The sequence below is a fragment of the Propithecus coquereli genome, unplaced genomic scaffold (assembly GCF_000956105.1).
Source record: "Propithecus coquereli isolate 6110/MARCELLA unplaced genomic scaffold, Pcoq_1.0 Scaffold156, whole genome shotgun sequence".
Taxonomy (NCBI): Eukaryota; Metazoa; Chordata; class Mammalia; order Primates; family Indriidae; genus Propithecus; species Propithecus coquereli.
In genome coordinates this window covers 6,736,893-6,751,180 of record NW_012140080.1, presented here as the reverse complement: position 1 = coordinate 6,751,180, position 14,288 = coordinate 6,736,893, and the positions used below count along the sequence as shown (strand labels likewise).

General features: G+C 39.9%; 1 protein-coding gene across 1 annotated transcript in view; it reads right to left on the bottom strand.

Annotated features, from left to right (window-relative positions):
• The window catches only part of GARS (glycyl-tRNA synthetase), a 68,099-nt gene extending 55,054 nt beyond the window's left edge, over positions 1–13,045 (bottom strand). The window contains exons 1-4 of the mRNA XM_012640679.1: positions 12,713–13,045; positions 2,483–2,584; positions 1,615–1,717; positions 302–443 (exon numbers count right to left, since the gene is read on the bottom strand). Of these exons, the coding sequence (XP_012496133.1) occupies positions 302–443; positions 1,615–1,717; positions 2,483–2,584; positions 12,713–12,934 (569 nt within the window). The 5' untranslated portion in view covers positions 12,935–13,045. The remainder of the gene's footprint in view (positions 1–301; positions 444–1,614; positions 1,718–2,482; positions 2,585–12,712) is intronic.
• Between the last annotated feature and the right edge of the window lie 1,243 nt (positions 13,046–14,288).

Genomic DNA, 14,288 nt, shown 5'->3' with positions numbered 1-14,288 from the left:
CCATAAAACAGAATACTATGCTGTCATTAAAAATGCTTGAAATGAATATTTAATGACATGAGCACATGCTCACCTACATTACCTGAAAATAGGCAGTGTGCTAACAGTGAAATATACAGGGACATATAGAAAAAAAGACTAAAACAATACATAACAATTTTAACATGCCTATCTGTGAGCAGTAATTATATATTTCTTTGTTTTTCCAGATTTTCTACATGAACATTGATAGTTTTTTGTAATCAGAAAGTTATTTAAATATGTGTATTAAAGAATTTCCCCTCTCAGAGTAGGATCTTACTTTAAAACTGGCTCAGGGGTGAGCATGGTGCAATCAATCTCCAAGATCTGTTCCTCTTGGATAAAGTGCTGCCTCCAGGTCTGAATAATATTGTTCTTTAAAGCACATCCAACTGGCCCAAAGTCATACAGACCACTAACACCTGTAAAATATCAAAGGAAAACGTGCATTTTACCTTGCTACTCTAAACAAATGAAGGCAAGGAGAGGCAAAAAACTGATACCTCTAAGACTTCACGTACTCCCCCAAAATGCATTAAAGTCAACGATGCAAATCCCTCAATACCAAAGAGCCTTACTTCCAGCTAGCTCACCGAAGTAAATAAGCTATTACTCCACTTACTATTTCCATATTTATAATTTCAAGTAGAATTAGCCCAAAATTTAAAACAAGAGAAGTCCCCCCATATATAATGGAATGAAAAAGCAGAGTATAGTTTTCTGCCATAGAAATTAGAAAATAATTTATCACAGCAGCTGATAATCATGGTTTAAAATTTTAGCACCCAAGTCTCTAATTTATTCTTGGGTATTTGAGCCTCTATTTAAACCTTAAGAAGTTAAACATTTAGAGATCTGCTTAGCCAAATCTGAATCAAGTTTCACTGGCAAAGTACTAAAAGTCTAATGTAATAATCTATTGACTGTGAAAAATATATAATAGTTGTACATTTAATCAATGTATTATGTTTGCCTATATACCTTCATATAGCATTCAGAAAGACGTGATTTATCTACATACGCATGAATAATCATCTAAGGACTCTGTTTTGTCACTGCCCTTGTGTGGAGGGGCACAATACAGTTAGCCAGTACTACAACAGCCCTCTATTACTCCTAAGTTTCCACTGTGTTTTAAAAAGAGTATGTAAGTACATGGACATATCAAATGCCTTATACTTGGGCCCCCAACAATTCCCTACAACCTAATGGAAAAAAGTAGTCTTCAAGAATAAATAAGGGAAAGGAGAGAATGGGCAAACCTACCCCAACAGGTACAGTGAACACTATCTGGGTGAAGGGCACACTTTTAACCCTGACTCAAGCATTACAAAAGTGATCCATGTAACCAAAAACATTTGTACCCCCACAATACTTTGAAATTAAAAAAAAAAAAGAACGAATAAGGTGGAGAGAAAGAGCAACAGGTACTATACCAAATGGCAACTCTAAACAAATAAAAGCAAAATATCTACCATCTGCTTTACGTGACCTGATACAATTAGATACCAATTGGCAAGCCAACTTCTCTATTTAAGAACAGTATTGGAGCCACTAACGACACAATTGTTCTTTCTATCATTATTCCCCTACCTCCATAAATAGCAAAAGCTTGATCATAGAAAAACCTCCTCTTCAGGGTGTCTTCCATTTTTGCTCTGTCCACAATGTCATCTTTGGGCTGTAATGCCAGCTCCTGTGAGGGGTAAAATAAAAAGTGTGTAACTGGAAGAGTGGGTGGGAATTTGAACTCTATACCTGAATTTAATTTATTCCTCAGCAAAATTCAATATCAAATTTATCAAATAGATTTCAGTAAGTTAAAAAAAATAGAAGCCTTAGCTATTTCTTCCCCTGAGTAACAAAAAAGATGATTTTACTTAATTATTTAGGAAAGCATATGATCATTTCCAAGATGATAAGACTAAGTTTACTTAGATGTAGATACTGATAAGCAATATAAGCAATATCTGAATTTAACAGATCGCTATAGCAAAATGGTGATTTTAAAACTGCAAACTATTTAAGTTTAGCAATGGGGGGGGAGGTTATTGTTTGAAAGGTTTGGAAGTAGGTATCAGATGAATACATCTTTTCCCTAAAAGAAAAAAAAATTTAAACAACAAAACCATTACTTCCAGGAGAATTCACAAAGAAGAGCACAATGCCTTCCAGTGAAATTCATGTAGCCCACTGAGTCCAGGATTTGTGGGGGTTGGAGCCAGGGGTTAGGAAGGCTTTATAGAAAAGGTGACATTTTAAGTTACACTTTGAAATGATGAGGAGCCCGCCAGTTTGGAAAGAAGGAAGAAAAGGCATTCTGGATAAACAGATAACTCAAATGATGCTTACTCTGAAACTTTTTTAGGTCCCTTCCACCCAAAATGATTAAATAAAGATGAACAATCCTATACCTACTTATGTTCCTTATGCTAACTTATGTTAGCATCCCAAGACTCACCTTTGCTTCCAGAACTCTCTTCCGAGCTTTGAGTTCGGCTACTGCTTTGTCTACATCTACTTGGGGTGCTTTATCTTCTTTCAATTTTCGCACAAGATCTCCCTGGCCAACAAAGAGAATTTACATTCAGGACTGATTTCAGAAGTCAAGAAATGTTAGGAATGTGTTTGTAAGCATGTCTTTTGAAAAGTATCTGTGTAAGCATGATGCAATTCAAATGTTTATAATGTGACAGGTCATTACGAATCACTGAAGGTCTCTGTCCTCAGCATTTATTACCCAGAAGAACATACAGATGAGTTAATAAATAACTATGCTTTTTTTCAATTGTGGGGGAGCAGGGGTTGAGAAGGAGGCAAGAAAAGCATCAACAGAAAGTAGGAAAGAGCAAGATTTGTACTGGGAACACAGAAGAACCAATAAATTACTCTTAGTTTTCCACCTACTTCCCCAACCATTCTTCACAGTCACTACTGACTCATCTTCCTTTGCTCCCTTCCCGTATTGTTGGAATTTTTTCCTTGCTAATTTTTCTGAAGTATCTTACTCACTTCCAACAACCTACTATTGTACGCTGATTACTCATTGACAGTAATGTAGAGGAATAGGTAATCTGAGAGAACAAACAAAACACTCTCTACATGGTATGAGAAATTAAAGTTGTCAAACTGATAGAGCCCTTATACCCCCAAAAGGAGCAATTATTCTCTGGAGGAGCAGATCTTCTACATAGGCCTTTCAGGATTTTCACAGGTTAAGGTTACCAAATAATAAGTGCTCAACTCAAAATTTAAAAATCCATGAGGAAACAAGCCACCATGAGTAAGACTCAGCAGAAATGAAAACAAAATTAGATCCTCCAAAAGTATTAGAATGATCAAATATTTTTAAATGCTTAACATGTTTAAAACAAATAAAAGGAGGAATCAAAAATATGAGCAAGAATAAGAAACTATCAAAAACAATCAGGTAGCTTGAAAAAGAACAATAAAGATCATATGGAAATGAATCACTAGAATTAAAAACTCTCCCATTCTAGCAGCTGAATAAAAAGAAAAAAAAAAAAGAAAAATACCTCACTGGACAGGTTAAATAGCATATCAGACAACTGAAGAAAGAATTATTGATGTAGGAGATGGACCCGAAGAAATTATCCAGACTAGTATGGAATTAAAAATATAAAATAGATGTAAAGAGACACAGAGAAGAGAATGAGAGTGTAATATTCATCCAGCCAGAATACGGAAGAATAAAAAAAATGGTTAAGAGGCAATATTTGAAAAGATAATGGCTAAAATATTTTCCATTTTCTATAACTGCTCAAAGACATGAATTCTAAGATTCAGAAAGCACATGGAAATCCAAACAGTACACAAAACAAAAATCCACCCCTAGACAAGCTATAGTAAAACACAGTGCTTAAAAAGGGTTAAAGGCCAGTTGTGGTGTCCATAATCCCAGCACTTTGGGAGGCTGGGAGGCCGAAGCAGGAGGACAGCTTGAGGCCAGGAGTTCGAGACCAGCCTGGGCAACACAGCGAGACGCTGTCTCTACAAAAAATTTAAAAATTAGCCAGGTGCAGTGGCATATACCTGTAGTCCCAGCTACTTGGGAGGCTGAGGCTGGAGGATGGCTTGAACACAGGTGTTCACGGTTATAGTGAGCTATAACCATGATCATGCCACTGCACTCTAGCCCTATGACAGAGCAAGACCCTGTCTCTTTAAAAAATATCTCTGAGCTCCCTCAATTATAAAGTCAAAATAATACTTATACCTCATTGGACTGTTATAAAGAATAAATAAAACACTTTAAATAATTTTTAATAGTACTAACACACAATAGACATACACAAAAGGATAGCTGTTATTATGCTACAAAGCACTTCAACTTGGGTGTGGCCACAGAAACTTCAAACTCAACTATTTGCTCTACCCCAAACTTGTTCCTTCTGTGTATGCTTAAAGTTATGCTTCTTTACCTCTAATGTCTGGTCAATTTCGCTTCAAAATTTTCAATCTAATCTCTCCTTTTCAGCCCTTATAGACTAGATTGCTACAACCAATTACCAGTTTCTCTCCCATCCAAAGGTATCTACACTAAGATTAGACCTGGCCCCAAATTACTCTAATTCATGTCATTTTTTTCCCATCTTGTAAGCCTTCTTTTCACAAACACACAGCATTCCTAATTTGGTGACTGTTCCTACCCACATGCCTTCGATGTTTATTCTCTTGCCCAAAAGTGCTTCCTTCCCTTACTGACATTCTACCATATCCTTTATAAAGCATTTCTCAAATATTCCAACCCTACAATTGTTCCTTAAGGACATTTCTCCCCTTGAAGTTGTCTTGAGTAGACAAATGTAATTATTTGAACCTAGAACGTGACTTTGTTTATATATAATCAGAAGTATTTCCCCATAGTTTTAACATACATTGAATTTTCCAGGAATACATGCAATAAAATGCAATTTAAAAGAGGACACCTAGCTCCTCGGGAGGCTGAGGCAGACAGATCTCTCAAGCCTAGGAATTTGAGGCTGCAGTGAGCTATGATCACACCACTGCACCCTAGCCTGGGCAACAGAGTGAGACCCTGTCTCAAAAAAATAAATAAAGACTGGATCTTGCTTTGTTCAGTTTTATAAAGAGTTGTTCCTCAAGGAATTTCTTCATTTTTTTGAGAAAACATGGCACCAATGACAATGCTGCTGTGGTATCTGAGCAACCAACACAATATACCTTTATCAGTGTGCATTTAAAGCAACTGCATTCACGGATAGGTATAAGCAGCTGCTTATGTCATTGTAACTTCCTGGTGGAGTCATACCCAAGAATTTACATAATGAAATACGTATTATTATAAATGTATTATAAATTGCTTTTTTATTTCTTTGTATTACATTTAGAGCTTTATGTATATATTTTTTAATTAAATCTAGGTTGATATTTTGTATGCCTCTCATTAATACTTGATGTATTATAGAAAGGGACACTGGGTCGGATATACCCAAGAGCCATGGAATTAAAGGCATATCTTGGCCAGGCACAGGGGCTCACACCTGTAATCCTAGCACTCTGGGAGGCCAAGGTGGGAGGATCGCTTAAGCTCAGGAGCTCGAGACCAGCTTGAGCAAGGCCGAGATCCCATCTCTACAAAAAATAGAAAAATGAGGCCACGGCCATATCACCCTGAACGCACTGGATCTAGTCTGATCTCGGAAGCTAAGCAAGGTCAGGCCTGATTAGTACTTGGATGGGAGAAAAATTAGCCTGGCGTGGTGGTACACGCCTGTAGACCCAGCTACTCAGGAGGCTGATGAGGCAAGAGAATTGCTTGAGACCAGGAGTTTAAGGCTGCAGTGAGCTATCCTGACAGCACTGCCCTCTAGCCCAGGCGACAGAGCAAGACTCTGTCTCCAAAAAAATAAAATAAAATAAAATAAAATAAAATAAAGGTATATCTCGTTTTATTGCACTTCGCAGATACTGCACTTTTTACAAATTGAAGGTTTGTGGCTACCCTGTGGCAAGCAAGTCTATCGGTGCCATTTTTCCAACAGGATGTGTTCATGTCATGTCTCTGTCACATTTTGGTAATTCTGGCAATTTCAAATTTTTTCATTATTATTATATCTGTGATGGTGATCTGTGATCAGTGATCTTTGATGTCACTACTGTAATCGTTTTGGGGTGCCATGAACCACACCCATGAGACAATCGGCTTAATAAATGTGTGTGTTCCAACCGCTCCACTGACCTGCAGTTCCTGTCACTCTCCCTCTCCTCAGGCCTTCCTATTCCCTGAGACACAACAATATACAAATTAGGCCAATTAATAACCCTACAATGTCCCAAGGTGTTCAAGTGAAAGGAAGAGTTTGCATGTCTCTCACTTTCAATCAAAAGCTAGATATGATTGGGCTTAGTGAGGAAGGCGTGTGGAAAGCCAAGACACGTAGAAAACTAGGCCTCTATGCCAAACAGTTAGCCAAGGGTGATGACAGGAGCTTTTTCTTTGCATTCTTCTAGGCTATGCAAAGAAAAAGAGAAGAAAACTAAAGTGCTACTCCGGTGAACACACAAATGATAAGAAAGCGAAACAGCCTTATTGCCAGTATGGAGAGATTTTTAGTCATCTGGAAAGAAGATCAAACCAGCCACAACATTCCCTTAAGCCAAAGACTAATCCAGAGCAAACTCTCTTCAATTCTTTGAAATCTGAGAAAGGTGAGGAAGCTGTAGAAGAAAAGTCTGAAGCTAGCAGAGGCTGGTTCATGAGGATTAAGGAAAGAAGCTGTCTCCATGACATAAAAGTGCAAGGTGAAGCAGGAAATGTTGATTTGAGATGGAATCTACTCCTGGTGAAGATGCTAGGAACATAGCTGAAATGACAACAAAGGATTTAGAATATTACATAAATGTAATTGGTAATGCAGTGGCCGGGCTTGAGAAGACTGACTTCAATTTTGAAAGAAGTTCTGCTGTGTGTAAAACGCTAACAGCATCACACACCACAGAAAAATCTTTTGTGAAAAGAAGAGTCAATCAACATGGCAAACTACACTGTTGCCTTACAATATTTTAAGAAACTGCCACAGCTGCCCTAGCCTTGAGCAACCACCACCCCGATCAGTCAGCAGCCATCCACATCAAGGCAAGACCCTCCACCAGCAAAAAGATTATGACTCACTGAAGGATCAGACGATCATTAGCATTTTTAAGCAATAAAATATTTTTAAATTAAGGTATGACATTATTTTTTAGATATGTTACTGCACACTTAAGAGATTACAGTATAAACATAGCTTTTACATACACTGGGAAACCAAAAAATTCGTGTGACTTGCTTTATTGTGATATTTGCTTTGTTACAATATTCGCTTATTGAAGTGTTCTGGAACCAAACCCGCAATTATCTCTGAGGTATGTTTATAGTTATTCCCCTCATTCTCTTATCGTATACAAATCTGGTCTGTTATACAAGCAATTTGTATCCTAGTATGTTGACCTCTTTAGCTAAAGCAACAGCCACAATCACCTAACTTATCTTCTTCATTACAAAATCTGAAATCGCCCTATGAATGCATCTGCTTACTTAATTCATTTACATACATGTTTATCTATACCTGTCACCATAAAGCAGGCTCTCTTAGGACAGGAATTCTGGCACTCAAATATGTGTTGACTGATACCGCAACCTAAACCTAGCACTCTGCCAAGTATTATACTTACTATCCGGTAAGTATCACTGGCTTTTTCTTTACTCATTCCTCTACCTGTCAGAACACCTATCTCATAAATGTTCACCAATTGTGCTATATGATGGGGATGAGAAGACGGCGGGAGCCTTTGTTCTGAAGAGGTAGTAGTTCCTTCTGGACGTCTGAAAGTAGACAAGTCTTTCTCCCGAGTGTCTCCCCCAGGTGTCATGCACTGGCACTCCCACGTAATTCATCTAGTTTCTCTTGGAGCTTCTCAAAAGGCACTGGCAAGCAAGGCCACGAGTTAACAGGTAGAAAGAATTTAAAATTCATTGTCTGGAATCACTTTTTTTGTCTCTTAAGGGTCAGGTACAGAATTAGGCACAGGTATATTTAAGGCTAGCCATCAGAGAAGTAGTGTGAGAATGAGGATTCCTATGCTGAGTTAAGCATCTCTAAAGTTTCAGTGTAGAAAGGAAATAGTTATGTTTATTCTGAATAACGAAATAATTAAAATCACGATTTATAATGATCCAGTTCTGAAAACAAAAGAATTGGAGGTGATCCAGACATCAAATGAAAGTACTTAAGGATTCCTAATTTCTAACTGTTTTTCTTCTTTCTTCATCACTCAACTCTACTTTGGGGTTTTTTGTGTGCATACTGAATGAAACTGACATGAAATACCATCAACATCTCTAAATTACTCTTAGGAAACATCCACTAGAGGTTTAGTTCCTGGATAATTTCTTACCATAATGATATATATTAGAACTAAGAGTCTGTGATTATAAAGCAGAGTAGTTATTAGATGAGAAAATTATTCCAAGGGATCTTCCTCTTGGATCCTTCATATATATTCATGGTGCATATTCAGTTAGCCAAGAAAAACAAGAAAACATCTCCTCACCTCTGTAAGATGTTGGTTTTACACACATGACTAGAAGGTTTTTGTTAGGATTGAGTTGATCTCAGATTTCCAAATGTTTTATAACTATTGACAAAAACTTCATAAACTTTTCATTTGCCCTTTGTAGATTAAGCAAGAGCTTTAACAGGCACTCTCTGTCCAGAAAATCAAAGCAGAGGAAAACCCAAGGCTCTTCATGCTAAGTCTTCTCACTACTACTAGGATCTGAATTTTATTGTGTTGCCCCCAATTCCAATAAAAGAAATCCTGAAATGCTGAAACACATGTTCTATTATCCACACATCTATTCACATCATTAGTGATTTAGAGAGTAAATCATTTAAAGACCTCCCAAGAAATCCTTTAAAAAGACTTCTCTATCATCTTATCTTACCAATTTCGGAAGACATTTTTATAAAGGTTCAAATATTATCAAACTGACAATCACAAGAAAATATATGAGCTTCATGTCAGCAATGGTTTGATAAAACCAGCATTCCAATAAGCCACAATCATTTCAGAATAGTATCTCACATTTTAGTATTCTCAGCACTTTACACAACTGTCTCATTTTAATGTTTATAACGTCCATGTTACAGATGAAGAAGTTTGGCTACAGAAAGATTAAATCATTTGCTTAAGGTCATCAGCTAATAGACAGCAAAGTTAGGATTCAAACTCTGGAAATATAATTTTAGAGGCTAGACTCTGAATTACTAGGCTATGTTGCCGCTAGTATTTAATCCTCATCAACACAAAAAATAAGGAGTATAAATAAAGTCCATCTAGCAATTCTTCAAAACCTCTTCTATCTCAACAATTATTAAGTTCCACTACAGGTTAAAAAAAACCTTCCTTGGTTACTTTTCTTCATACTAGTTACTTTGTTAGACGATCAAGACCCATCCACCTAAATCATTTTAGAGTGGCCTCTTAAGTACAATGATACTGAAAACACCTCGCCAAATCTCTACACAAATTCCTCTCTAAACCTCCAGCTCAGGTAAAAATCATCTTAACAGACCCTACTTGCACTAAGAGACTTTTAGACATAGAGTTCTTCAACTACTGAATCTCACTTAACATTCAGACAAAGCCAAAGGAGGGAAAAAGCAATTCTAGACAGGAGAGAGTGGTCAACAGCTACATGCTGAAGACAGGTAAAATGTATGATCACAGAAAAGTGCCCTTTAGGGTACTAGGCAAGGCGAGTGGTAGAGGCCAAAGGCAGAGTGAGTGCGGAAGACAGAAGTTAGTGGAAAATGAGAAAGTGAAGACAGCGAGAGTACAGGAGAAAACCCTGGGCTGTAAAGGAAAAAACCAACTGGGGAACAGGAGCTGTGTTCCAGACAGCAGTCCAAATCCGTCTTCATATAATTCAGATAATTCCATCCCCCTAAAGCAGCAGTTCTAAAACTTTGTGGTGTCAGGACTCTTCTATAATGTCAAAAATCACTGAGGACCCCCCGCCCCAAGCTTTTGTTTATGTGGACTATTTCTATCAGTATTACTGTATTAGAAATTGAAATGGAAATTTAAAAAATATTTATCAATTCCTTTAAAATGATAAAAGCTCAATATATGTTAATGTGCATAAAAAATTTTATGAAAATAACTATTTTCCAAAATAAAAAATAGTGACAGAATAAGAGTTTTATAGTTTTTGCAAATCTCTTAATTTTTAGCTTAATAGAAGACAGCCAGATTCTCCTATCTGCTTCTTTTCAAAATGGTGTCTTGGGTAAAGTATATGAAGAAAATCATGGAAAAGGGAGGAGAATTTTAAAAGCCTTTTCAGATAATTGTAGATATTCTTCTTTGATAGTACATCGAAACTCTGACAAGTGGTAGTTTCTTCAAGGTTATTTCTAACTAAGAAACTACAGCAATGAACTTTCTGTACTCTGTTACATTAAATCCATTAATGTATCTCAGACTTTGAATGGATCTTTTACCAATATCTGATTTTATAACATCATGCATTAGTCATTTAGAAAATACCGGTTAACTGAGTTATGCAGATTTTCCAAATATTAACCTATTTATTATACAATATCAAAAAAACCCACATTTGCTAGTATCACCACTTAATCTCATCAGAAAAGTCTTTAAGTACTGTTAAGCTGCCAGATTCACAATAACATGTTTCCCAAAATTCCCAAATTTCCCCAAAGCTTAAATTTTATCATTGGCCACAAATACCAGTCACAAATACTATCAGTTGTTTTCTTAAAGTGACAGGCTCACTTCATTCATTTTCCAGATCAGCAGATTTATATGAAACTCGTGCCACTAACAAGATCAGTTGTTAAATTCCTAAAAAATTCCTCTCCAGGGAGGTCTTCAACTGCACAAACTTCACAATGGAAATATGTAAAAAGATAGAGGTAACATTGTATCTCACTTCCCCATATGCAAATGAGATAACTAGATGATCTTTAAATTCCCTTCCAGCTGACAGTGGACTCCATATGATTCAACATTCTAAGCAATTAATTAACTGATATATGTTCTTGGAAAATTAGAAGAAGAACCCAAATTAACTTACATAAACTAATTCACATATTCAAAAATATCTTAAAGTACAAAAAAATTTAATCAAGATAACACAAACATACATGAGACAACAGTAACATTGGAAGGCTGTTGCATGATCAAAGTTTACTTGAGTTAGCTAAATCCAGTCTTACTACAAATGGATGATTTGCACTGCAGTTCCAGGCTAACGTGGCAGAGGGAGGGGTTTGAGGGTGTGTGTGTGTGTGTGTGTGTGTGTGTGTGTTTCCAAATTAGATGTATTCTTCCTTCCAAAGGGAAAGATACAGAAAAAAATTGAGAGTTACAGAAAAGACAAAGTAACCACACCTAATTTTATTTGGGGAGTGGAAGGTGGGTGGAGGGAGACAGAGAATATGAATACAGTGTTCTGATACCAATAATAAAAAACCTAAGCCCATAGTGAAATTTCAAAATAAAAGACTATTAAATCAGGCTCAAACTAGCAAGAAGTAGAGATTGCAAAGTGGCAGAATTTGCTGAATTTGCGGGCAGCTGTGCCCCAATGAATTATTTCCGAGAGAGGGTTCCTCCCTCTGTAGCTAAGGCAAATTATTGCATCAGGCACCCGTGCAGGAGAAACCCGTTTGGTGTTTATTACTAGGTCATCGATCCCCGGGGTCCTACTGAAAGCTTTTAGCTCTACCTAACTAACTGGATATGAGAATCATTCTCATAATCTTTTCCTTGCCCTCTCTAAATTTTATTCTTTACGCAGTGCCCTCAGAAAAGGAGGCCTGTATTAAGTCACCAAGTCCTCCAGCCTTCCTTCCCTTCCGCAAAATCAAATTTCAAGATGTTCCATACTAAGGATGGCTGACCTCACCGAGTAACTCCGCAACATTTACAGTTCCCCAGGTTTACGATCTGGGAGCTCACTCGTTCCAAAAGGCCTTTTCAGAAGCCGGAAAAGATGACAGGCGCGAAGAATGATGAATTCACCGCATTATTAGAAAATAAAGTTCGACACCTCCTCACATCCACGTTTCAACTCTATTTTCCCAGCCAATCGTTCGGCTAACTAAGCACTGAATGAAAGAAGATGTAAAGGAGGACACACAATTCAAAGCATCCTGAGGATTAAAGAGTCTGGGCGTACATGAAAGAACCGGCAGCTTCGGCTCATCACAGACCGGGAAAGCATTAGGAACCTCTACACCCAGGATGCACAGAGCACAGCACAGCCTGGAAGACTGAAGTTAAGGATATTCAGTTAGGACACGAGGAAAACCAAAGGGTTACAGACCCCAGCCACACTGGAGACCTAAGAGGCGCGGACAGCAACAGGGATTGGGAAAGGAGAACAGAACGGGAAGGCAGGGACGCAGAGTATCAAGTGGATCGAGGGAGTCATCCAAAGAGGGGAGGATGGGAGTACGAGGGAAGGAAGGTGGCCGATGCATGGGGGACTTGGGTCCAAAGTGGGGAGGCGAGGAAGACACCGGAGTAGGAAGGGAAAGGGGTGACCGACGAGGTAGACGGGTGTCCGGGGGAACGAGGGATGACCAGGAGAGAGGTCTGGGGAGGAGGCTGAGCGCAGGGCGCAAAACGCCGGTACCTGCTGGCGCACGGCTAGTCTGAGAGGTGCCAGCACCTCCTCAGCCCCGGCGCCGTCCATGCTGCTCCGGGAGGCGGCGGCGGGGTAGGAGGTCGGGGCGCGGGAGGGCGCGCCGAGCAAGCGGCGGGGCGGGAGCGAGGGCCGGACCGGGAGCCGGGGCGGCAGCGACAGCAGCAGAGCGGCGCGGGCAGCTCTAAGCAGCGCCGGGCGCGGAGAGGGCATGAGCCGGCGGCCCTGGGCGGTCCGGAGGGGGCGGCGGCGGAAGCGGCGCGCGCGGCCCGGCCCGGAGCATGATGAAATCGCCGCGTACACGCCGCGGCGCGCGCGCAGCCGCACATTCCCCGCCCCAGACGCGGCGCCGGGACGCCGCCCGCAGATTCGACACAAAACCCGGAAGGACCGGGCCGCGGGCTTTCTGCACCTTGGTTGCCGGGCAGGGCTGCGAGCGAGCAGGTTTGCACAGAAATGCGGCAAGCCACCCCAGCAGGGTGGACGTTCAAGGGCGTAGCTCCATCCGAGACCTGCAGACCGAGACGCACAAGGGCCTTCGAAGCATAGGCTTGTACACCGGCGCTGACACGCGGGCTGGCGCGCTTGAACGCACTTCGGTCGCTGTTCTCTCGCGCTCTGCGCCCTGAAACGGCCGTAGAACATCAAATCAGATAGGGACTTAGACTTGATGTTGCTCAAGCTCAAGCGTTCTTCAGATGAGGAAACAGGTCCACGGAAGTTAACGATTTTCCCGGTGTCACACATCCACGGCTCGCCAATGTGAAAACAAAAGCCCGGGAAAGGGGAGGATGAGTGAGGGGTTAGGGTCACCAGAGGCTTTTTAGAGAAGGTAAATTCTGATCTGCTTTTGCGGAGCAAGCAGGATTTGGACCAAGAGAGACGAGGAAGAGCAAGAGGTAACAATCAGAGAGATGAGAAAAGGCTGGGAAACGTGTTAACGCAGGGGTGTGGAGATGAGAACCCAGGTGCCCGGTAAATCCCTCTGCTTGGAGTTGCCTCAGCTGACCAGTCATCCAGAGATGGCTTCCTCCTGCCCGAAGGGTGGGGTGGCTGGAAAAGCTGGATTCCCTCTCCAGAAAGGGAAGAGAAAAATAAAGAATGTTTTGGGTAGAAAAACAGCACTACGCACACCCACAAAAATGCCTAAAATGAAAATGATGGAAAATGCCAAATGATGCTTTGGGACTCCTCTACATTTCTAAGGGGACTGTGAACTGGCGCAGCCACTTTGGAGAACTCTGGCAGTATCTACTGAAGCTGACCATACACACCTCGTTGTGACCCACAGTTTAACCCCAAGAATGTACAAGAGTAGACAGGCTCACCATATTGAAGTCTCCTTTCCCAGTAGTATGAAAGTCCATGTTATTTCTCTTCCTGTTTCATATTTTTAAAACTTTTATTTTAAGATTTGATATTCATTATAATTTATTTGGCTTTTATTTTACTAGGTAATTTTGAATTAATTTGAATTTTTTTTTAAGAGACTGGGGTCTTGCTCTGTTGCCCAGGCTGCAGTGCAGTGGTACAATCATAGCTCACTGTAACCTCAAATTCCTGGGCT